The sequence below is a fragment of the Syzygium oleosum genome, unplaced genomic scaffold (genome assembly GCF_021117445.2).
Source record: "Syzygium oleosum isolate NSW1041296 unplaced genomic scaffold, Sole_v2.1 Sole_v2.31, whole genome shotgun sequence".
NCBI classification, from domain to species: domain Eukaryota; kingdom Viridiplantae; phylum Streptophyta; class Magnoliopsida; order Myrtales; family Myrtaceae; genus Syzygium; species Syzygium oleosum.
Window position 1 is genome coordinate 746,067 of NW_026607515.1, and position 24,240 is coordinate 770,306.

At 43.7% G+C, this 24,240-nt stretch overlaps 3 protein-coding genes across 5 annotated transcripts; 2 read left to right on the forward strand and 1 right to left on the reverse strand.

Annotated features, from left to right (window-relative positions):
* The first annotated feature begins 878 nt into the window (after positions 1 to 878).
* Positions 879 to 6,311, forward strand: LOC115663906 (uncharacterized). Of its 2 annotated transcripts, XM_056304251.1 has the most exons (7): positions 879 to 1,085; positions 1,589 to 1,817; positions 2,127 to 2,584; positions 3,278 to 3,472; positions 3,898 to 3,927; positions 4,134 to 5,243; positions 5,671 to 6,311. In XM_056304251.1, the coding sequence occupies exons 3-7, from the start codon at positions 2,147 to 2,149 to the stop codon at positions 6,220 to 6,222; spliced, it is 2,325 nt and encodes a 774-aa protein (XP_056160226.1). In that variant the 5' UTR covers positions 879 to 1,085; positions 1,589 to 1,817; positions 2,127 to 2,146; the 3' UTR covers positions 6,223 to 6,311. The 2 variants fall into 2 exon arrangements, with proteins under 2 accessions (XP_056160226.1, XP_030441741.1); XM_030585881.2 differs by lacking the exon at positions 1,589 to 1,817 and having other exon boundaries at positions 880 to 1,085; positions 5,671 to 6,310.
* Positions 6,312 to 7,728: 1,417 nt separating this feature from the next.
* LOC115686049 (phosphatidylinositol 4-kinase gamma 3) lies at positions 7,729 to 11,917 on the forward strand. 2 transcript variants are annotated; one of them, XM_030611230.2, is made up of 3 exons: positions 7,729 to 7,920; positions 8,444 to 10,160; positions 11,152 to 11,917. In XM_030611230.2, the coding sequence occupies exons 2-3, from the start codon at positions 8,805 to 8,807 to the stop codon at positions 11,536 to 11,538; spliced, it is 1,743 nt and encodes a 580-aa protein (XP_030467090.2). In that variant the 5' UTR covers positions 7,729 to 7,920; positions 8,444 to 8,804; the 3' UTR covers positions 11,539 to 11,917. The 2 variants fall into 2 exon arrangements, with proteins under 2 accessions (XP_030467090.2, XP_030467089.2); XM_030611229.2 differs by having other exon boundaries at positions 8,455 to 10,160.
* Positions 11,918 to 12,523: 606 nt separating this feature from the next.
* LOC115686048 (probable pectinesterase/pectinesterase inhibitor 61) lies at positions 12,524 to 16,652 on the reverse strand. Its single transcript, XM_030611228.2, has 3 exons — positions 15,226 to 16,652; positions 14,443 to 14,579; positions 12,524 to 13,376 (listed from the first exon to the last, which is right to left on the reverse strand). Exons 1-3 carry the CDS (start codon positions 16,185 to 16,187, stop codon positions 12,679 to 12,681), a joined length of 1,797 nt encoding a protein of 598 aa, XP_030467088.2. The 5' UTR covers positions 16,188 to 16,652; the 3' UTR covers positions 12,524 to 12,678.
* Between the last annotated feature and the right edge of the window lie 7,588 nt (positions 16,653 to 24,240).

Genomic DNA, 24,240 nt, shown 5'->3' on the forward strand with positions numbered 1-24,240 from the left:
GAAAAGTATTTTCTTAAAATTAATCGTTTTTATCTCTTACGAAATAAATGAATGGAAAATACTTTTGCCATTCATGAAGATGTTTGGACATAAATTATAATGCGTCTACCACGGAACTCAAATTAGGTAACAAAACATAAAGAGTAAAAGTCTAGTAAGGCTCTATTCATTTCGCGGAAAACGAACGATTTGGAAAACATTTTTCTAATAATAATTGCTTGTATCGCTTGGAATAATTAGCTAACGAAAAATGTTTTCGTTATCGACAGTAATTAATGTCTAAATATTTCTGTGGACATGCAAAGACTTCTCGTTCATTCATTTTTATAAGCGACATAGGCGATCATTTTTTTAAAAATGATTTTTCCAGATCGTTTTACTTATCGCGAAAAAACAAATGCGCACCCCCAAGCCGTGTCTTAAACTGAGGTCATCCACGGCGGATGGTCTCGTCAAATTAAATAATTAACATTCACGAGTATTCACTAGCCCGGTATTGATCAATCTATACCATGATCACATACTACCTTGTCCAAATTAACCCATAACGCAACGTTCTATCTTCTTGTCGAAATAACCGTCGTATACAGTACACGTCATCGCTTAGGTTCGCTTTCGTCAGTATATATAATCAAATCCCAAATACCATCGTCGCTCCCCGATCAACGATCCCCCCCCCCGGACCCCCCCTCCCCCCGGGCGACGCGTGTCCGGTTCCGGACCGCACGATCGACGAGCGATCGGGATCGTACGGTCGCGTTAGATCCGGGCCACGTGCGCTCCCTCCCGCCCCGCCCGCACGCGGCACCCGCGCGCGTGGCGAACAAACTCGAATCGACTAATTTCCGCCATTCTTATCCCCGAGATTAATCGTTTCCGAAGCTCTGCTAATTTTTTTGTCCCCCAGATCTCTCTCCCCGCGCGCGACGAGGACCGACGGACCGCCGGCGCTCTCGGAATCTCGATCGGTCCTTCTCCGATTCCGATTCGCGGCGGCTGCGCCTTTTCGATCGGGAAAAGGGCCCTTGGCGATCGCCTCCCGATCGATGCTTTTTGATGGCCGATCGCATCCGCTCGCTTTACAGGTTCGCTTTCGATCCCGTCGTGTTCCTCGTCGAATCCGATGCGGTCCGCCTCGGATTCGTCGCCGTCTCTTCGTGTTTTTTTTTTTTTTTTGGGGCTTCCTAAGTTTCGCGGATGGAGTGCGAGGGGTTGGCCGGATGCGGCTTGATGGAGTGCGATCGGATTGAGAGGGTTCGAGCGGGAGCTGAGGCTTTTTGGTGTGTTTCTCGTTAGCGGGCGATCGTGGGGGGGTTACGGTTTGAATTTAACGCGATTGCGGATGATGACGGGATTGATTTTTTTCATTTGTTTGGTTAGCTCCTGTGACTGGCAAGTGAAGAGAGACAGAGAGAGATAGGAGTTGCCCCAAATGAGCGTGCTGCTTTTTTTTGGCTTTTTGGCTGGGAAAAAGGAAGCGAATCGAAAGCCTGTAAAGCTCGTGAAATGTTAAAAAAGTTACTAGTTGGCTTCTCTGGAAAAAAGGGAGGAAAAATGAAAATTTATGGAAAGTTTCGATTTTTGGCAGTTTTCCTGTTGTGGCTTGAATGAAAAGGAAATGAGCCTTCACAGGTGTGAGGAGATGAGCAAAAGTAGTCTCGCTTTTGTTTTCCCTAAACGAATGGACCACCTTCCTTAGGAGTAAGGATGGACTTTCGAGACCATTTCCTATTCTCAAGTCTAAGCTGACTAGGAAGGAATTGTCGGTGGACTTGGAAATGCTTGTACGGGCCAATCTGAATGGGGTTCTGCTTGTAGTATATGGGACTGTAGAATCCGGTTTTTCTTGTTTTCCCATAGTGTACTCATGGTCCCGGCAAAACCGTTGAACTCGCGTGGTTGCAAGAATGTTGATGATCATCATGATGTTTGATTGGGCTTATTCAGACAAAAATAATCCGGGCTGTTTTTCAACAGCTTAAGTTGTAGAAACAAACGGTTGCACACTCAACTTTAACACGAAATTATATATTCTAGTGTTATTTATATGCTAGTCAACATTTAGTTGAAGTGATTGGCGCCCTAGTTTTAACATGCTTGTTCGTGCTCTTTTGTCATTTGACCAGAAAGATCTAGTTCTCTTGTAATGCAATCGGCTAATGAGACAAGGGAGAAGAAGTTGAAGAGATTCGGGTCATTCTGCAATATGCCTCTAACTGACAGCACAGCTGCACAAGCAATTGACGACTGTCTTCTTTTCCCGGTCGAGGAAATAGTACAATATCCCTTGCCTGGATATGGTGTACCAACGTCAATCACTTTCAGCCCTGATGATACTCTCGTCGCTTATTTGTTCAGTCCTGATCAGACTTTAAATAGGAAGGTTTTTGCATTTGATCTCAAGAGTAGCAAGCAAGATTTATTTTTCAGTCCCTCAGATGGTGGGCTTGATGAGAATAACATTTCTCCAGAAGAAAAGTTGAGAAGGGAGAGATTGAGGGAGCGTGGTCTGGGAGTAACACGATACGAATGGATTAAGACAAACTCAAAGAAGAAGGCGCTTATGGTGCCTTTGCCAGCCGGGGTATGTACTCTGCTCTTTGGTATATCCAACCGTGATTCTACTGGTCATTGAATGAGAATCTTTATTTAAATTTTTATCTATGATCGAGGCATCCTTAATTATCTTCCTGTGTCGGTAAGAGATACCATCGGCGTGCATTCTTTTCAATTACATAGTGGTAGGAATAATGATTAGACTTTGCAATATAAGCTCAAGCGGATCAGTTCCTTGATGTTAGTTCCTCGATGTTATTTTCTTTTCTTTTCTATTCTTTCAAGCTAATGCATGCTGCAGAATGGTCAAAGTTCTGACGGTCTTTAATCCAGCCGTTTGGGATAAAATAAGTCTTAAGCTTGGTGTCACTATCTGGTCGCTCATTCATGCTACAATGCCATTTCTTTAACATCTATTTTGCATGTATTTGCTGGCCTACCACCTATATAGATTGACAATCCAATTTCTAATCTTTGCCTTATGGTTTCTTCATTTCTTTTCCCTTTTGTTTTATGGGTGAAGATAGGGGCTTGATAGTTGAAGTAAATGTCATTTGGTAATCTCTCCATGGACGATGATCCCGAAATATCTTGATGCTTTTCGATCGGAACACTTTAAATCATATTGACCCTGGTTGCCTGCATCTTTCTCTTTAAACTATCTGTCAATTAAGATTGTAAAGAAGCAGCTTCAACTGATGTGTTTTCCTTCGGGTTACAGGTTTATATTCAGGATCTCTCTAGCTCAAAACCAGAGCTTAAGCTTCCAAGCGCATCATCCTCACCGATTATTGATCCACACATCTCTCCAGATGGTACCATGATTTCTTTTGTTAGAGATAGAGAATTGCACATTCTAAACCTCCTACACAACGAACAATGTCAGCTAACTGATGGTGCCATTGATAATGCTATGGTGAGCTTAAATGTGGATACTATGTCTTTTCTCTGTCTATGCGTTCTACATGGTGATTTGGGCTTATTTCCCCTTCCAATAATTGTTGCCCAACTTGGTTCCACTTATTTCACCTGTAATCAACTGAAATTCTAATTTGACAGCTTGAGCAAACGTTTGAAAATCCAGAATCTTAATTTCTAAAGCTGTTCCTTCGGTTCCTCTTTATATCCAACTTCACATGAGCCCGAACTTGTTAAAATGTTGTATGTTGCTGTCCTTGTGATATAGGAGTTTAGTTCTTAGCTTGCTTATTATTTCACTTGCAATGGATGGAACAAGTACATATTTAAGAGGTTTGTTCCTGTTAATGTCTGCTTGTTATTTGACTTTTCTATTTTTCTCAAGAATTTTCTGGATGTTGACTATATACTTATGTTTTGCAGACTCATGGGCTCGCTGAGTACATAGCTCAGGTAATTTTCTCCCTTCACTCTCTTTTGAGCATATCTTGATTTGCATTCGTGCCGCATTATTGAAGAACTTCTGGGTCTTCAGGATATACTGGAAAGTTATGTTTATGCGGTAAAAGCGATAAAACACTACTGAAATGTCATATCACTTGATCACGTGTCTATTATATTTTGGTTTTTCTCTAATATAATATTGTTTCTGCTTGCAGGAAGAGATGGATCGTAAAAATGGGTACTGGTGGTCACTGGACAGCAGGTTCATTGCATTCACAGAAGTTGACACTTCTAACGTACCTTTCTTCAGGATAATGCATCAAGGTAAAAGCTCAGTGGGTCCAGAGGCACAAGAAGATCATGCTTACCCCTTCGCAGGAGCTGTAAATGTTAAAGTTCGTCTTGGGGTAGTTTCCTCTAGTGGAGGTCCTGTTACTTGGATGGATCTTCAATGTGGAGGAACAAATGAGTTAGACAATGAGGAGGAATATTTGGCCCGAGTCAACTGGATGCATGGAAATATTCTGACTGCTCAGGTCTTAAACAGGTCACATAGCAAATTGAAGATGCTTAAGTTTGATATTAAGACGGGCCAAGGAAAAGTTGTACTGGTGGAAGAACAGAGTACATGGATTAACTTGCATGACTGCTTCACTCCTCTAGACAAAGGAATAGCCAAATTTTCTGGGGGATTTATATGGGCGAGTGAAAGAACGGGATTTAGACATCTTTATTTGCACGACTCGAATGGGACTTGCCTAGGACCTATCACGGAAGGTGACTGGATGGTTGAGCAACTTGCAGGTGTAAATGAAGCTGCAGGACTTGTATACTTTACAGGAACTCTAGATGGACCCCTGGAACAGCACTTATATTCAACTAAACTTTTCCCAGACAAGAATAGTCCTGTGCCAGCTCCAAAGAGATTAACCAATGGAAAAGGAAAACATGTGGTTGTGCTTGATCATCACCTGCGGAATTTTGTTGATATTCACGATTCTCTCACTTCTCCCCCTAGGGTGTCACTGTGCTCCTTGCATGATGGCAACAGAATGTTGCCAGTGTATGAGCCTCCATTGACCATACCAAGGTTGAAAAAGCTGCAGCTTGAGCCTCCAGAGATCATGCAAATACAGGGAAATGATGGGACTGTGCTATATGGAGCTCTGTACAAACCTGATGTAGCAAAATTTGGACCCCCACCTTACAAGACCATGATAGCTGTGTATGGAGGCCCATGCGTACAATTTGTCTGTGATTCATGGGCAAATGCAGTTGACATGAAGGCACAGTATTTGAGAAGCAAAGGCATCTTAGTTTGGAAGGTCAGTACCATCTCTTTAGTCACCTCAGACATCGTCTCTTACTTGTGAACATAGGCTGTTTGTAGAAGTAAGGCAAATCCCTCAATATGTCATGATCTTGCCAGTTATTTTGTGGTGCATCTTACTTCATTTATGTTGCATGGTGCGTTTACCGTAAAGGTTGCATGATGGTTTAAGCAAATCTTACTTATCAATTTCATCAACATGAGATGGGCCTAGTGGAAGTCACTGCTTCTGAATCATAAGACATAGTAAAACTGACAATGGTTGATATGGTTTAGGATAGCCTAGAAAGAAAGCTTCATGCAGCACAGAATATCGAAAATGCATACTACTCCCTTAATACAGGACTAGCCTGTCCCCTCTCTCTCTCTCTAGGTGAATGACTGGTGACTCACAACCAATGTTTGATTGCCTGGTGCAACAGTTAGATAACCGAGGCACCGCTAGGCGTGGTCTGAAGTTCGAAGGTGCTCTTAAACAGAACTTTGGCCACATTGACGTCGAGGATCAGGTGTCCGGAGCCGAATGGCTTGTCAAAGAAGGGCTAGCTCAAGCCGGTCGGATCGGAATATATGGTTGGAGTTATGGTGGGTATCTATCTGCCATGGCATTGGCCAGATGTCCCGACGTCTTCTGCTGCGCCGTGTCCGGTGCCCCGGTGACATCCTGGGACGGATACGACACGTTCTACACCGAGAAGTACATGGGGCTTCCTTCCGCTAATCAGGAAAGCTACAAATCCAGCTCGGTCATGCATCACGTGGACAACATGACAGGGAGGCTACTGTTGGTCCACGGCATGATCGACGAGAACGTGCATTTCAGGCACACGGCCCGGCTGGTGAACGCGCTCGTCGAGGCGGGGAAGCGGTACGAGCTATTGATCTTCCCGGACGAGCGGCACATGCCGCGGCGGCGGAGGGACCGGATCTACATGGAGGAGAGAATCTGGGAGTTCATTGAGAGGAGCCTGTGAAGTATCATTTTTCTTTTTCCCCCTTTAAATTCTTGTTCATCTTCTTTTCTTCGTTGCTCACTGAAGGCGAATGGTAGCAGAGTTTCTCTTCCCCCCCCCGCTCAACTCAAATTTTCTACAAATACGAATCTCTCTTCTAGTTGTTCACGCCCGTCTTGCAGACTTTCTATTTTGAGCTGGAAATTGCCGAAGCCACGGGCTTCGCCCAATCGGGTCCTGCCACGTGGACGGCGTTACGCGCATGATTGTTGACTTCCCGGGCGGCGAGGGGGCTCCCGTGCGTGACGTGGCAGCGCGCTTCCTACAACTCAAAAATCGACGACCCCACGTCACCCCACCCCACCTTGGTCTCCAAGTTAGAATCTTCACGGACGCTTCGCTTCCGTAACAGACGCCGTTAGTTCTCCCAAAGCTAATGCATTGAACAGCGTAATAACTCTCCGAGATTACGTCCTTACCCTTCGCTTCCCTCGCCTGAGACTTCCTTCTGGAGACATGTATATTAATAAAATATTTGGCTGATCGCTCGTGTTCTATTGGGTGCAATTATGAAATGCGAGTGCCTACTGCCTAGTGATAGAAAGATCTGGCACCTTTGATATACCTACCGAGGAAGATATTTAAGCAGACGACCTTTGATTGGATCCATGAAAAGGTTGCCATTGCCAGCAAGACGAGAAACGGGGAGGCCATCTTTACATCCCTTTCTTCTGATGGTCTTTTAGGGACTGGAGGTGAATTACCTCGAGATTTTCCTAATGATTTACAGATGAGGAAATGGTGTCGGGTGTTATGGTTGTGAGTTTTCATATTTAATATCAAATTTCATCATGTGTAATAATTACTGCCAGTGAGTTTTTACGAGTGATCTAATCATGTCAAGGGTTTTATGAGTATGAAAATACGAGTGCATCATCTAGATAGATAAACTCTTGATAATTGTCATATGACAAACGAAGAGTACTCTAGAGTCCCAATTTTGAAAAAAGAAAACTCATTACTATTTACTAAGAATCTCTAAAGTTGACCAGGGTCAACCTTCATTTACGAATGATTATTAGGTAAAGAGCAACTTAATTTTTCATATTTCATGTACGTCGGCATATGTTCCGTGTTAGTTAGTGTCGGAAATTGGCATGGCTAGAGCATATCTAGTTCGCCAAAACTAGAAATGAGAGTAGATATTTTATGCTATTTTCATAATATATTATTTGCTTCCATCCCATCGAAGGGCAATCTCGTCTTTTTACGCCGCGACACACCCTCCCCCCGGGGAAAATCCTCCCGTCATCTTTTATTCTTTACCCCAAGCCCCAAGGAAAGAAGGCGAGAGGACGGCGTCGTCACGGGAAATCTCACGCCGTTTAAGCCCCCCCACCGATACTTCCGTACAAAGTCACCTTCTCCGTTACTCACGAGCCACTATAAATCAACAGAAGACCCCACTGACGCTTCCTTTCATTTTCGCAGCGTCGTCGTTGGTCTCCTCTCCACCCTCTCTCTCTCTCTCTTCTTCTTCTTCTTCTTCTTCTTCACTGTTGAATTCTCTGGAGCAAGCGAGAAGCCCAAGCCGCAGCAGCGGAGCTTTGCGGATTTCGCAGGCATCGAATCGCATCGCTTCGGTGATCGGGGACACGATGAAGCGCAGCAGTGACTCCGATTGCCGTGCACTTGATCGCCGCCTCGCCTGATCTTCAGGTACATGACACCGACCCGCGCAGCTTCAGCTTTTAGGTTTTTTCCCGCTTTTACTTTCTTGGTCTACTTGTCGTGTCCGTCGGTATCGCGTCGGCTGGAGGTGGGGAGCGGTCAGGTCGGTTGCGATTTGCCGGGTGCGGAAGAGACGAGATGTGGTCTGTAGAGGACGAGGTGATCGGATGAAATTGCTTTTTTTTGGTATCTCCTGTGTTGTGGGCTGGCAATGTCGTTCATGCTGGCTTTAAGCGATTTTCTACGTTCGCGAGAAGCGCGGGAGATGATGATCCGGGGAGTGTTTCGAGGCTCTACGATGCTCCAGATTGAGCCTAGGTTGTCCATTATTTGATTGACTAGGCTAAGCTTTATGTATTAGCGGGGGCAATTGCTAATGAGTACATCAGTATCTCTTCGTTTCTTTGGGCGTTTTGCTTTTTGATCGCTGGTAAGATTTCGTGGTCGAGCTTGATCGGTAGCTGATTCCAATTTGTTTGTACTTTTTTTTTTTCTTTCTCTTGCTTTTGAGGTTGGCTGCAGTTTCCAGACGATTCCGGCTCTCTCGAAATCCTTGCGCTTTCTTTTGGAAATTTCCATGGCGCAGAAGAAACCCTAACGCCCGATGCATACGAAGGATCCAGTGAGCTGGAGATTGGGTTATGGCTCGAGTTTGGTCTCGGAGGTTATTGAGCATGGAATATTAGGTTTGAGAACCTGTTTGAGTGGGGAAACCGAGTTTCCTAGTTTATCAGCTTTGAGGTGGCATTGCACGAAGTTGAAGTTTGGGACTCTCTGGTCAAATGGGTTGTCCAGAGAGCATGATGAAGGTTTTGACTGGTTAAAAGTTTGATTATTCTGGTAAGGGGCTGTGCAGATAACAGGAGAGAAAGATGTCGGTTGCTAGCGTGGCACTTAGCCCGGTTCTGGAAGAGTGTTTGAATTTCCCTGGGAAGTTCTCCCACCAGTATGGTCCTCATTTGAACAATTCGATCCTGATTTACCTCAGTGTTGGTGGGTCTGTGATTCCCATGCGCATTATGGAGTCAGATTCAATTGCGTCTGTGAAGCTGAAGATACAGACATGGTTCTTTGTCAGAAAGCAGAAACTGGTCTTTGATGGGAGAGAACTAGCTCGGAACAATTTGCGTGTTGGAGACTATGGGGTTGCTGATGGAAATGTGTTGCACCTTGTGCTGTGGCTTTCAGATCTTCAAGCTATCACTGTCCGAACTGCTTGTGGGAAGGAATTTGAGTTCCATGTCGAGAGGAGCAGAAACGTAGGGTATGTGAAGCAGCAGATTGTGAAGAAGGGGCAAGGCTTTGTCAATCTGGAGGATCAAGAGCTGGTATGTGATGGTGAAGAGCTTGAAGATCAGAGACTCGTCCATGACATTCGTAGGAAGAACGGTGACGCTGTTATCCATTTGCTGGTCTGCAAATCTGCTAAAGTGAGGGTGAAACCCGTCGACAAGCACTTTGAAGTGCTTATTGATGCATCAGATTTGAATGAGCATGCTAGTGCAGTTGGTGAATATCAGTCTGGGGACCTGTCGAAACCCAATATCATGGAGAGTAGACCACTGCCAAAAGATTTCCTATTGGAACCTTTCATCGTTACTCGAGATATTGAACTTCCATTTGTGTTAAAAGAGCTGATTGAATCTACTTTTCAAGGATTGGATAGAGGCAATGAGCCAATACGGTCTTCAGAGGGATCGGGAGGAGCTTACCTCATGCAAGACTTTTCTGGCCTGGAGTATGTGTCAGTTTTCAAGCCTATTGATGAGGAACCAATGGCGGTGAATAACCCTCGGGGGCTTCCCTTGTCACTAGATGGTCAAGGGATGAAAAAGGGCACGCGTGTGGGAGAGGGAGCACTGAGAGAAGTTGCAGCTTACATCTTGGACCACCCAGCGGTGCACAATTCTGAGAAGGGCTTTGCTGGGGTTCCGCCCACTGTTATGGTGAAGTGTATGCATAGAGAGTTCAATTATCCTGAAGGTTATGAGTACACAAACAAGAATTGTAAGATAGGATCGCTGCAGATGTTCATAAAGAATATAGGAAGTTGTGAGGATATGGGACCCCGAGCTTTTCCTGTGGATGAGGTACACAAGATTTCTGTCTTGGACATAAGGTTGGCAAATGCGGATAGGCATGCAGGCAACATATTGATCAGCAGGGACGGTGAAGATGGACGTATAGAGCTTATTCCTATTGATCATGGATACTGTCTGCCTGAAAACGTGAGTATATCATATTTTCTTCGCTGATTGATTGTATGGTTGTTCTCTGCTAAAAATATTAATAGATGATGTGTTCTTCTTTCAGTTACTACTTGTCCTAATTGGCATGAGATCCGAGATATTAGTCTTAATAGCCCCATGTTTTCCTTAATGAGTATTGGATGCCTCAGAAATTCCCTTCTGTGGTATTCTGAAGGTGTAACCTAGGCAACGAAAAATGGGCCCTCTGTTGCGATCGTTTGTTGTTTTTTAGGATGTGTTGCACTTGTTGATTTGCAACAGGGTTATATACCAATAGATGATTTGTTATTCTTTGAGTTATGATTCGTCCTAATTGGCATGAGATCCAAGATTATAGTCTTAATAACCCTGCGTTTTCCTTAATGAGTATTTAATGCCTCAGAACTTGTCAAAGATGGAATCTCCATCACCTCTGGTTACGTACGTATGTGCATATCTGTAAAATTATTTGTCGTTTTTAGGATGTGTTGCACTTACTGATTTGCATCAGGGTTATACCAACAGTTGCGTTGATGACTGTTTGTAACTCGAAACTTATACAATAAATTTTTTGCATGGTTAGGCTAGACAAAATGATGGCTGTGTGATGCTTTTTATTGCACAAGCAGCATTCATCCAGCTTTGGCTGCATGAACCGCTTTTTATTTGACACGTAGGTACTTCAGATCGACACATCACTGGATAAAATGTGCAGATGACATTTGCTTCGGAGTCTATGCTTCATGCTTGTCACTGCTCAGTTATTTTGGTGGTAAACACAGAAAAGAGAGCATGACCAGGATTTTTAAGTTTATGGAAGATGTATTGGATTTCTGTTGATCTATGAGTAGCAAACTCAATAGTTTAGTTTCTTGCATCAGTTCAGAAGCATAATGACTCCGTCCAAGCTCCAAAACCTCTCGAGCTTCTTTGTAGTCTTTCCTTTTCGTCGTCTTCTCGTCTTTTATTATCTTTGTTCTTGTCGCTGCAGTTTGAAGATTGCACATTTGAGTGGCTCTACTGGCCACAAGCTCAGCGGCCTTACTCTCCAGAAACTATGGACTACATCAAGTCACTGGATGCCGAACAAGACATTCAACTCTTGAAGTTTCACGGTTGGGACTTGCCAATTGAGTGTGCTCGCACCTTGCGCATCTCTACTATGCTTTTGAAGAAAGGTGTGGAGAGAGGCCTTACTCCTTTCTCCATTGGAAGCATGATGTGTCGGGAAACTCTTAACAAGGAGTCTCTGATTGAGCGGATTGTCAAAGAAGCAGAGGAAAGTGTGCTTCCTGGAGCTAGTGAAGGTTCATTTCTTGAATCTGTCTCAGTGCTTATGGATCACTACCTCGATAAACTTTCAAATGGAGGCCATTGAGTGAACTTGTATGTTATGTAGTGTGTACTAGTGTGTGCATGCTTGCATGAATGTACAGAAGTCCCTCTCCTGGACAGACCTGCTCTTGTGAAATCTTTGCTAATGCTTGGACTATATGCTTGTTCACTCGCATCATTCTCTGGTGCATCAATCTTTTTGGCGTCCAAGACAGCCCGAAGCTGCCACTTTGGCCGGCCAGGATGGAAAGCTATGTGCTCTTTTGGGTTTTACAAGGAACAATGATTTGAGCATTGGCGATATGAAATCGACCTTCATGCTATTCGCAAACATTTTGTAAGCAGTCACTGCCAGTCATATTGCAACGGTACATATCACTTGTAAGGATAGCGGTATTGAATAATGTGAGCTGTTGTTTAAATTGCTAGGCTTCTGGATATGCTCGTGTTTTGACTTTCGAGTGGGCCACATGCGTTATCTTTAGGCGAGCAAAGGGGATCAATGTTCAGCATAGCCTTGCTATGTGTTACTTGGTGCTTAAGTTATACGCTTGAAAATGTTTTTACACAAGTAGCGAGAGCGACTACTACGGCAATAATGGGGTCGGCTTTAAGCACTTTCTTTGGGCCATATGCTAGGAAGACGAAGGGGATCATCAAGTTAAGAGTAAGAGTGAGGTCTAGGCATTTATTTTTTTTCCAGAAACCTCGGTCCTTCTGAGCCTCTCCATATGAAATTTTTATCTTGACAAATTCAAAGGTTGCCATTGGAATCTGAGCATGAGTCGGTTTTCATTCAATTCATTTCCATATAATGTTAGCTGCCGAAAAAGGTATAATGGAACGTGATCAGATGATGCACACCGTCTTAAACCAGTTCTTCCTAGGTTTTGTCCAGGACTTTGGAGAAGGAATTGATTGCGTTGACCAACTTCTTTAACCTCAGAATGTGTTTGCTACAACTGATTAATGGCTACACAAGGGATTCTGATCAACATAAAAAAAGGTAATAATGAGGAATAATGCCATTACGAAATTGTGGCTTTTCTACACTTGCTTATTTTTGGCCTTTTGTGAATAAAAAATATAAGGAAAACGACCTAAATTTTAAGCTCAGTAAATACATGAACACCTATGCATGTGGGTTCTTAGCACAACATATGGTACCTGTAAAATGCCAATTTCAGGTTGATAGTCCGGCCACGAATGCCACCCCGGTGGACGGCAACCATGAAGATCCTGATATGAACTGCCCGACCGTGAATTTGCTCGCCTCTGTCGCGGACGTGATGACCCGGTAACCCGGCCATTTCACGCGTCCCCCGACGCCTGCCCCGGGCCCATCATTCATGTACTCTCCGTAGTACAATGTGTCGAGCGCAAAGTCTCCGTTCCACTCCAGCCACCCTTGGGGGTGAATGTGGTCGCCCATGGAAGACAACATGTACACGACCCTCGAGTACATCTTCCATGGCCGGCCGAGGTACGTCGGGAAGCTTGCTTTAGATGCCTCGAGATCTGAAGTGGCGACGATCTGGGAAGCATGGATCGAGATGCCGGTGTTCTGGTTGGGGTCCTTGCGGTTTTGGGCCGTGATGGTGTTCTTTTGCTTGGCCATGGGCTTCCGGGCGTAGATGTTGCACTTCTGGATGACCACGGCCGCGTTGCCGAAGATGAAGTCGACCGTCCCGTAGATGTCGCATTCGCGGAAGAACTGGCGATTCGAGTGGACGTAGAGCGTGTCCTGGTAGCCAACGATGCTGCACCTATAGACTACGCCGTGGTCCGCTCCTACCCGGAGAGCCACCGCCTGGTGCTTGGCCGGCCCGGCGTAGTTTTCGAAGGTCATGTCACGGGCAATGAAACCGGCTCCGCTCGCCGCTGCAGGGAGCAGAGCAGAAGAGAAGAATCAAAACTCGACGGAAAACTAAAGAATCACACGTCGACTCTCGACCAAACATCTCGCGGATAACTCACGCCAATCTTTTTCATCCCACGTGACAAAGCCGACGATGGATAAGTCAAAACGAAGATCATCTCATGAAGTTTGCGCTTCGGAATTGGTATAACGGGATTTAGCATCCAAACATTGTGTAAATTAGCATCGTTCCAAAGATGGGAAAATGTCGAAGGGTCGGAATTGTAACGAACGGTAGCCAAATGAAGAACATGCGTGCGTATGTAGCCCCCCGCATGACCCACGTCAATAATGCCATTCGATGTTGGGACCGGCAAAACATCCATTGATGAGGCTTTCATCCAGCAATGTCGCTGGCGTTATGAAGAGACGAGAAAGATTGGATCAGGGTATTACAAAACGTGGTTTGGTGCAGCAAAAACAATCTTTAACATGATCATTAAAAGGAGGAATCGGCCGTGTCCGAATTGACGGGATTATCATTAAAGAAAGAAAGGGCGAGATGAAAAGCCCGGGCTAAACAGAGGAAATGCCGTGGTTTCCGATGCACTAAGTATTCTCCTCGTAACATGCGCGATTCGATACTTTGAAGATCGAACAACTCCTGCTTAAGCATATTTAACGAGCTACTCCGAAGCAATCGTTAGTGGCGTCCTAACATCGTGTCGACGAATATGTTCGTGATTAGGACCGCACCCCGCACACGGGTCCACTCGCAGCTATAAGGTGGCACGGAATTAATTGAAGGGGGCGGGATTTGGTGCCATGCCGGCAACAATTGACATAACACATGCAACTTTCTACATGAAGCATTTCCCAACAACCCTTTTCCTTGTTAGTGACATTTCTAAAGCGGCTTTCAATCATAATAATTATTTATTGACCCTAATGTCTTTCGTGATTCTAATGTCAAATTAAGATCTAGGGCTCTTTTTCTTTTTGCTTTTTTTTTATAATTATTATCTTATTGATCACCCGGTGTCATTGATAATTTTTTTTGGCCTAACCTAGTCGAGAGTGGAAATTTACCGAAGGAGGCTGTGTGGAAGGTGGTCATCTTATCGGCGACGCTCTTGCCGCCCGTTATGACCGTCTTGCCCGTCCCGTCGCCGATGAACATGAGGTTCTTCTTCTTCTTCCCCACCTTCAAGTTATCCTCCTCGTACCTGAAGCACGAAGAAGCTAAAAAGCACCCGTCAACTCGATTTTCACTCATTTCAATTGAAATATTATGGAACCGCCACTGAATTATTCTTAATGTTTAAACCAATACACGAATGCGTGATTTAATATTTAACATTCTAATAAAGGCAATTAAAAACTTGAACTTGCATAGCTATAATTAGTTTGTTAATTAGTATATCTCCAAAAGAAACGTATAATTCAATGTTCACCGATTAAAGACAACATTCGTTCGTACTCACAAAAAAAAAAAAATTTCCTCAAAACAATGACGTACTTGTATTGAAGATTGGTAGGCAATTATCTTAATCATATTTATTTTTGTGGAATGATCAAGTCATAATCACTATGTGTAAAGTGACAAGGACTTTCCATTATATAATTGGCCACTTCATAAATTTAACACCCTTTTTCGTCCAAATTATCAAATTGCAATTATCGATTTCGCATGATTAAAGGGCTGAATTTAATCTAATCAATTGAAGTCATCCTCCTCTATAATAAGAACAAAAAGAAGGCAAAAAGACAAAAGGCCATTTTCTTTTCCTTTCTTTTCTTTTTCCCTCTCAATTCAAACTTAATTTGAAATGGTTAAAAAAAAAAAGAAAAAGAAGAGAAGAGGAACTTTACCTCCCGGCTCGCACGTAGATGATGGTCCTCCGGTCACTGTTCTCCGGCGCCTCCTTTATCGCCTCCGCGATCGTCTTGTACGTCCCGCTCGCTCCGTCCTTCGCCACCACTATGTCCGCCTGTATATCCGACGCCGGCATATCCAGCAACTCCCTCTCCCTCTCCCCTAACCACTCCGGATATGCGACATCGCCGTGCCCGTCGTCCCTCGGCGCTCCCGCGTCCATCAGCCTCCTCCGGTTCTCGATCGGCACTCCGGCGAAGTCCCCGCCGCCGTCCGTCGCCGCGAATATTGCCAGGCAGTTGCTCACCAGCTCCTCCAGGTCCTTGAGCTCCTGCATCATCCGATCCTTCACGCCGCCGCTCGCGTTGGCGAGCCCCTCCCCGCACGTGTCCTGGTTTGTCAGCGCCGCGCTCAGCCACGTCACGACGTCCTCCGCCGCCGTCGGCGATCCCGATCCTCCGGCGGCAGAGAGCGACCGGGAGAGCGCGTCCACGGAGCCGTCGAGGAGCTCCATGCAGTCGTCGTAGGCCGACCGCACAACCGGCTCCATGTCGAGGAAATTCATACCGGAGGACCGGTAGAGAGCCTTGCTGAAGTGCTGCAGGGTCATATTGAAGGAGATGTGGACGAGGTCCTGCTCGCTTGCGACCATCGAGCCCGGGAAGTCCAGGAGCGAGTTGACGCAGAGGTCCGGGTACCGGGCCTTGGCGCACGTCCGGGCGATGGCCTGGCTCGGGTGGCGGCCCCGGGAGTCCCCGGAGGCCCTGGTGCGGAGCCCGAACAGGAGGATGGCGGAGATGGCGGAGGCGAGGACGAGGGCGAGGGCGAGGAGCGAGAGGAGGGCGAGCTTCCACTTGCGGGAGCGGAGGCCCCGGGTCGACGGCTCGGCGGGGTCTAGCCGGTCCGGGAGCTGGGCATCGGGGGAGGGTCCGAGCTTGGCGTGCCCCACTTCTTGCATTTTGTGGGGCTGGTGACCGAGGAGAAATGTGTAGGGAATGGTAAGGTAGTACAAGCTAGGATTGACGCAAATGAGGGCGAGAATGTGTGATTTTCAATGATTTTTGGAGACAAAGTTGTGACACTACAACATCAAGATTGAGGCTTGATGATACTATTGTGATGAGAGAGACAGAGAGAGAGAGAGAGCCAGGAATTGGGTGGGAAGTGATTGGAGGGAGGATTGGGAATGTGTGTATGGGTGTGAATATATGTGCTTGGGGAGATGGACATGGAGAGGGAGAGGAAGAGGGGAGGTGGGTGTGAGGTCGATGTCTAGGGAAGGAATGAGCTGGAGGCTACTTTTGAGGAGGCTAGGCAGAAGAAGAAAATGACCACTAAAAACACTTAGGTGAGTTGCATACAAGTGTGAGCTAGAGAGAGAAGAGGGAGAGGTTTGAGTGATTTTTAGTGAAAGAAATGAGGATTGCTGTGGGGGGTAATGTTTACTTTCCAATGTCACTCCCTTTTTATAGGGCATTATCAAGGCCTTTCTGGCTCTCTCCCCCCCTTCCCCTTCCCTTTTCCATCTTGTTAGTCTCTAGTGCCTTAGGTTGCAAGTTTGACAGTACAGTCCCCCCCGCTTTTCTCTCTCTCTCTCGCTCTCTCTCTCTCTCTCTCTCTCTCTCTTTGAAGTCAAGAGTGATTTAGGGGTCAAATTGCTGGCTCGTGATATTATGCCTTTTGAAATATGGCGCAGATTCATCGGGGCCTGTCTTTACGGTCGAATCCGTTCGAGTCTCCTTGACTCCTGATTTCGATACTGATTTGTGCCCGAGACTCTTATCTCTTGGTTCCTGATCATTTAAGACACGTGATGGCTTTCGGATGACCCGGAGAAAGAATCGGCGCTGAACCGGAGCAAGACTCTGCGGGATTCGCTCCTTTGCTTGGATAAATTTACCGAATCGATTCAAGCCATCCTATCGATACCTCCATGTTTAGAAAGATTGTACCCGTACGATTTTCACCGCTCCTTTTTATCTTTTCCAAGAAACGGCACGAGCTCGCGAGTTCTTACCGAAACACGGAAAGGGAGATTGCCCGGTATTAACCTAGGTGGGAGGATGGAGATACATCGATCTCCGGGTCTTCAGGTCAAAAAGTGCCTTACATTATTAAATTCTCCTCTCAAACGAACGGAGACTTTGTCCATGGAGATTGTTGTGGCGAAGCATCAATAATGAAATGCTATAGATGGATGAGACAATCAAGAAATAATACAAATCCCATGCTTCCTCGTGCAAAGAGTTTGCTAATGAATAAGAAGATTCCTCATCTAGTGGTAGGGCTGAGAGGAATGAGGATAAGGACTTGACATTGCGAGGCAGCCAATAAGGGAAGCCTTGTATTCGTCGGGAACCATTAGTGCAATGACCACCCCCATCTAGCAATGCGTGCACCTACCTCCATCCCCTAATTAAGAAAGATCAAAGGGTCTTTTTATCCGATGACTTATTTATCAATCTGTTGGTGACATATCGAGATTTGTAATCATCTTAGATAAAAGGATTATGGTACAGGCAAATATTGATTTGATCTGTCATGTCGTGTCAGCTATTGAGAAACCACACGGATCATAGATTACTGGCGCAAGAAATTTTCGCGTGATTCTTTGGTAGAGGTCTTTTCAACCACCTCGAGGCCATGAGCGTGTTGGTCTTCATACACATGATAGGGTAGTTTGATTGGTAAAAATGAGGTCCTCACCTGTCTCTTTGCTCCCGACTTAACAGAAGCAACATCAATAATTGATCACGCTTCGATAGAATAGACTGAGATCTAAGTGGGGAGCGTTGTCTTGCTTTCGATTCAAGAGCTAAGGGCTCTAAATTCGTGATTCAAATTTAAGTGGGGAGTCATGGTGATGGGTCGTGCCCCTGATTATACAATAAAAAGATTCTAAATCTCTAGAAATGTGAGGCGTCGATTCTTTCTTAGCGCGGTCGACTGAAATAATATCGGGAGAAAGTAGGCCAACGAGAATCCCCTGCTCTTGTGCGGAAGCTTTGCTTCCGGTGGAAACTTAATAATGAAGGTGTACTAGCATATGAAAGCTTAATTTCTCAAAAGAAACCGTTTTACCGTAACTCCAAAAGGAAGAAACAAAGCAATCCGAGGGTACTCCCGTCGCCGTGTCTCGCGGAAAAATGCCCTCTTCTACACTATTGTCATGAGGGAACATTTAAACTAACAAGATCACAATCGGACGGAATTGGATGGCGTGCAATACATGCTGAACAATCCAATGACCCATCTCGTGTCCAATTCAATCACTAATCTTTGCGAAAGACAGGTGACCCTGGATGTTTCTGCACGCAGGCTTCCATGTCTTTGTCGATTGATCTTTGCCTGTTCACTGGTCTCAAACCACATCGAAAATGTTCATGCGGTTCATAGGCTGGAAACTCCCTTTGGGGATTAATCCCTTAACGGGCATGTAAATACAGTAAGATTAGCCGGAGAAATAGATTAACCGACGAGGGACATTTGACAGTTTTTATAGTTATGCTTCATGGGGAAGATGCTACCCATTGCCCTAGCAGCTTTTAGAGCATCTAGTTGGAGCCGCCAAAGTGGATCAGCCCTCCTCACCTCGACAGATGCTATTTACTCTCTTCTTCTTCTTTTAATCTGCATTGGCTTGTCAAAAGGCATTATTGCCCGTTTACCTAATCAATATAGCTTTGCTCCAAGACATGACCATGTGCTTTCTATTGGGACAAAAATAAAAAAGAAATTAGAAACATTGAATTATGTGACCTACCAAAGAAAGAAAAGACAAGAGACCACATGGGGGAGAGACCCCAAATGAAACTGATGGAACGGGATTATAGGTGTCCATTCGTTTCGCGAAAAATGTATTCTAAAAAAATTAGATGAAAAGTATTCCATCGCCTACAAAGATATTTATATATAAACTATTATTGATAATGAAAGCATTTTTCATTGACTAGTTATTTCTAGCGATGGAAGCGATTATGTTTAAAACGAAGTTTTCCAAATGATTCATTTTTCGCGAAATAAACGGAGCCTCGACAGTGGTCAATTCACTCGTATTTTCATTCATTTCAAAATCACCCTTCGTGAAATCATAAAAAGAAAGAAATTAATAGTTGCATTCTATCTACAAGCCAAACGCCACTTGCTCTACTCAAAGAAATAACCACCTTCCCGGCGATTGTGGTGGCGGCCACCGGCGAGGGCTTGTTCCTTTCTTTTTACTTGGTTTTCAGAAAAAAAAAAAAAAGAATTATCATTTTCTAATTTATTTAATTTGATTTAAGTAAAATTTATTTTAAAAAAATACCATGTATGAGGAAAAAAGTAATAAAAAAATGCTATGTTAGCATTTTCTATTTATCAAGTTGAATGGAATTAACGGAATGGCATGATTGCACATTCTGAAAGTTTTAGGACTTTAAGACTTCCGGTAGCCTTATCCCATCATTTTTTATTGTTTATTCTACATTGCACACGTGCGTAACACGTGCTCGACTCTAACCATACGTAAACTCACGTCACGTATAATTTGGTCATTTCGACATTTGGTATTATGTAGAAAGTCAAAAAAAAAAAGTCATATAAAGTGGCCACCCTTTTTCGGTAGGGAAAGAGTAAGAACAACAACATGGCTGCACATCATGGACACCAACCCTTATCGTCTATTTTACAAAGTAGAGACTAGAGACTATGCCTTTCCTTCACCGGCCAAAAAATGAAAAAAGAAGAAGAAGAAAAGGGAATGCCTTTCTTAATCAAAGCTGTCCTATTCTTACCGACTAAAGTTTGAATTCAAACTCAATTATTTCAGTTTCATTCACGACCAACTTCTTACATTCACTACGTTAAGAGACCAAAATTTTTCAGTACATGCTCTTCTTCTTCATCCTAAGAAAGCTCGAAAAGCAGAGTAGTACTACACAGCATCTCAGAAAGCATTGGAGATACAACTGTCGAAACCAAAGCATAAGGAATCACACTTTACAAAATGACTGGATGAACAAACATAGTACTGCCTAGACATCTTTCCAACTTTAGATGTAGATGATAAAGCATGGTCGAAAAGCCATTTTTTCCCCCTTTTTTTCTTCTTTTTTCCCCTTTATTTATTTGGCTTGTTTAGCTTATTGCCTTTAATCTTTAATAGACTTTCGAAAGCTTTACCCGAATTAAAAGAGTGAGGCAAAATTGTCTAAAAAGTCGTAAACTTATCATACGTCGGTCAATTCAATCCTACATTTTTTTTTTTTAATTTTGATCAATTTAAATCTAAACCTTTTGATGGTTTGCCAATATAGTCATTCCGATCGATTTTAATCGGAAATTGCTAACTGGCACGACCGATGCTTACATGAAAAGCTTTTGTAATTTTTTTTAATAGTTTGAATTTTTAAGTTTTTTATTAATAAATTTATGATTTTTTGAATAATTGTTATTTAAAGCGCATTGCCTGTTCATGTATAGCTTTGATGGGCACTTGACATTGAGTTGGTTGCAGTGTCACGTCTCTACCACGCACAACCATAAAATCCCATATTCTTACACACTAGGGAAAGCTCACAACGAAGCTCGCACTTTTTCTCTGTAACGATGAGACAGGTTGATCTCTTCGCAGTGACCTCGAAATCGACACGCGTACGTCTTGCTAACGAACATTCAAAAGCATTTTTTTTTTGTCGCCAAAAATCACAAACTTGTAACGAGATGTCACCCAAAAAAAAAAGGTTAAAATTTCTCTACTGCGATATCAATAGCCCAGTTTTTCTTCTCGTGTCGAACTTGTCTCGATGTGATATAAATTTAGGATCGTTTGCCACATTGATATAAGTTTAGGGGCTCTGGTGTCTAAAAAAGAACTTCAGACTTCTGAGTACCAATGTTACGGCGGATATAGTTTAGAACTTTTCGTGGTACTAATCAAAATACTTTTGGGCTTCGAATCAAAATTCTTTTTTTTTTTTGGTCGAATTTTCGTATCGAACTTGCAAGGCTGAAAATTGTTCCCAATTTTTGCTGCCTCTCTAAGAAAAACTCAATTTCTGTGGGAATGCTAATACGATTTTCTAAGCAATAATACATGCTGCCACGTCATTTTTTTGGTCAGCATTAAATGAAAAAGTGTCAACCATATAGTCAGTGATTGGACCCCCCCGGCCTATCATTTACTTTTATGGGTTAAGAATGGTCTCGGGTATTATTAAAATATCGACACTCGACGGTCACAGAGTATATCGAATTTTCTTACTTTGAATAGAAAAGAAAAGAAACAAAAAGTTTCCAAAGGAAAATAAACTTAAAAATTAGGCCAGAAAAGCACCCTTCCTTTTGTGGAGAGCTGCTCCTTTAGATTCTGATCGTAAACTCTGCAACATCCCCCAAAAATTGATTTTAATACCATAACTCGTGAATTTATTTAAAAAGACCGTGACGAAAGGTCAAAACTTTTTATTAATAATCTAAATTTTTCGATACTTTCTGGAATGACACCTTTTTTTTCTTTTTTTAGAATAGATCATATTGTGATGGATGGTCCACTTGTTATCTTTATACCGTAACTCAATCGTGAGATTCGGGGTGTCACGACAATTCTTGTTATTGTTGTCATCATTCTCTGTGCACAAATTCCAAGCATCGTACATACAATCAGGGAGAAGTACAAGATCATGGCTCACCATGTTGAAGCTAGAAATGTGAACCACGGACTTGGTCTGCAACTTTACTGAGAAATCAATCTGTACCACAACAGCCAAGTCAAGACGTTCAGGCTTTTGCATTCACATTGGCCCTCCGATTCTTAAGTCTAACACTTGAAACGCCGGAAATGCAGAAGAGAGAGCAATTGAGCTTAGCGTGAAGAGTGGTATCTTTAGCGAGAAGTGTGTGGAAGTTGATATACCAGAATCCTACGTTATAATTTACTCGGAACTATCGAGGGGAAGTCGGGTTTTATTGAATATGTGGAAAGTTTGTGGATGACAAGCGGAGAAAATGGTGTGATGAATAGCATTCGTATCATTTCGGAGACCAATCGACGTTCACCCTTTTCAATAGTGGCGGCACTGTAATGCACCCAATGAGATAACAATAAGGTGATGTCTTGTTAATGTTAATTTGCCGGGTAATTTAAGTGTATCCGTCGGATTTAATACTCGGGTTTTAATCTAGACATATACTTGTCGATGTAATAATGACACGTGTCTAGGGTTGATAAGGCGATCGAAATCACAATTTGTCACACCAAGTCAAGCCGTGAGTCAATTGTTGTAAAGCCACCGCCCCCATCGAGCCAGAGTCATTACATGACAAAAAGGTCTTTATATTGCCAGGTTGTATGTTCTTTGATGCAATTCGACACAATCCAGCGAGAACGTGGATGGCAAATCATAAAAATTCCAACTAGATGAAATGATTTCGAAACTCAGCCCTCCAATCAAACTTTTCTCCTACCCAGAAGCAATACCCAAAAGAGTTGAAGAGAGTTACTAATGGTAAAATCATTTTGAACATTAACGACAAATAAATAAAAATAAAAAAGAACATGCCATCGATTCCATCGGCCTACCAGGGAATTGGACTGGACCGGTCCGATTCTCGTTTCCTAAGATGGAATGGGATCGTTCGGAAACCGATTACCGCCGTTTCGGTCCGGTTCCAAGAGGCACCGGTCCAATTCTCGTTTCCTAGGTTGAAATTGGATAGTCCGGAAACCGATCATCCCTATTTAATATTCCGAATCATATAATTGGTGGGAAAGAAGAGCGCTTTCTCAATGAACATCTGCCCCTCTTTCCGAGCGCTTTTCGAGGAAATTGTTGAAGACGACGATCGAACGAGAAGATTATAAAAAAAAAACGAGGGACCAAGACGGAAGAGTCCACGGTCGAGCAGCGACAAATTGGAAATGGATGGTATAGGAAAAGGACGGGGCAACTTCAGACCACATTTGGTGCATCTGTCTGACATGAAATTCGCGTCGTGGTGGTGCGTGGTGGGTCAGGTAGTAGCACGAGAATGCGGTAGCAAAATCACGTGGTTTTCGGATCACATTTCAATTCCCAATGTTGATCCTTCCCCCGTCACCATCGCTCTCCATAATTTGCAGCACTTTGTAGGTGAATTTGGGGTACGGTCCATGCTTTCAAGTACGTTCGTATCCATTGGCCAAATTTTTATATCCGACCCGACCTACTTCCTCATGAGTATTTTCTTTTTTATTTACAACGTCGTTGTAAGTAAATATGATGACGTGATCTGAAATTATTCGCTCGACACGAGCGAGTTGGGCACATCGGCAAAATTGGGAAGGAGTAGAGAAGCGGTGTGGTGGTCATTGACGGGATTCGGTCGCGGGCCTACATCCACGAGGTTAGGGAAAAAGCGTGATAATGACTATAGCCTGGTTGGAATATACAAGAGATTACGTAATCTCACCGCCAAGTACCTTCAATTTTCCACTACTCTCTGCAATTACAAAAAGGCGAGAAGGGTTGGAAAATATGCCTAAACTTCTTAGATTCATTTTCCGTGTAGCTTGATTTACCAATGAATTCGAGCGATACTCGATGTCGCCTACTTAGTAAAACCTGAATATATATATCCTTATAAAAAAATATAATTTCTCTTAGTAATGATCATACATCACGTCGTTACTCCACGCGACATGCAGCTCTGAACTACAATATGCCATAAAAAATAGGCGCCTTTCTTTCTCTCTTTGTCGGCTTTGAGCTCCAACAAAGTTTCACTACGCTTCACAAAACGCCGCATTATTATCGATCATCGCACGTCACCCGGACCGACTAGTAATGTTATGTATCACGCGGCCATCGAATTGGGGTTATATCTTTATATTACCTTGGAGGGTTTGTTGACTTGCAAGGTCACCCAAAAATTGACTAAAACGGAAGCAAAGTCCTACATAAGAGCTATGTTGACGACTTTTTCTCCCTCGTGATCGGACAATGTCGTGTGCTTTAGGTAATTAAGGAATGATAACGTTTCGTGGATTTCAA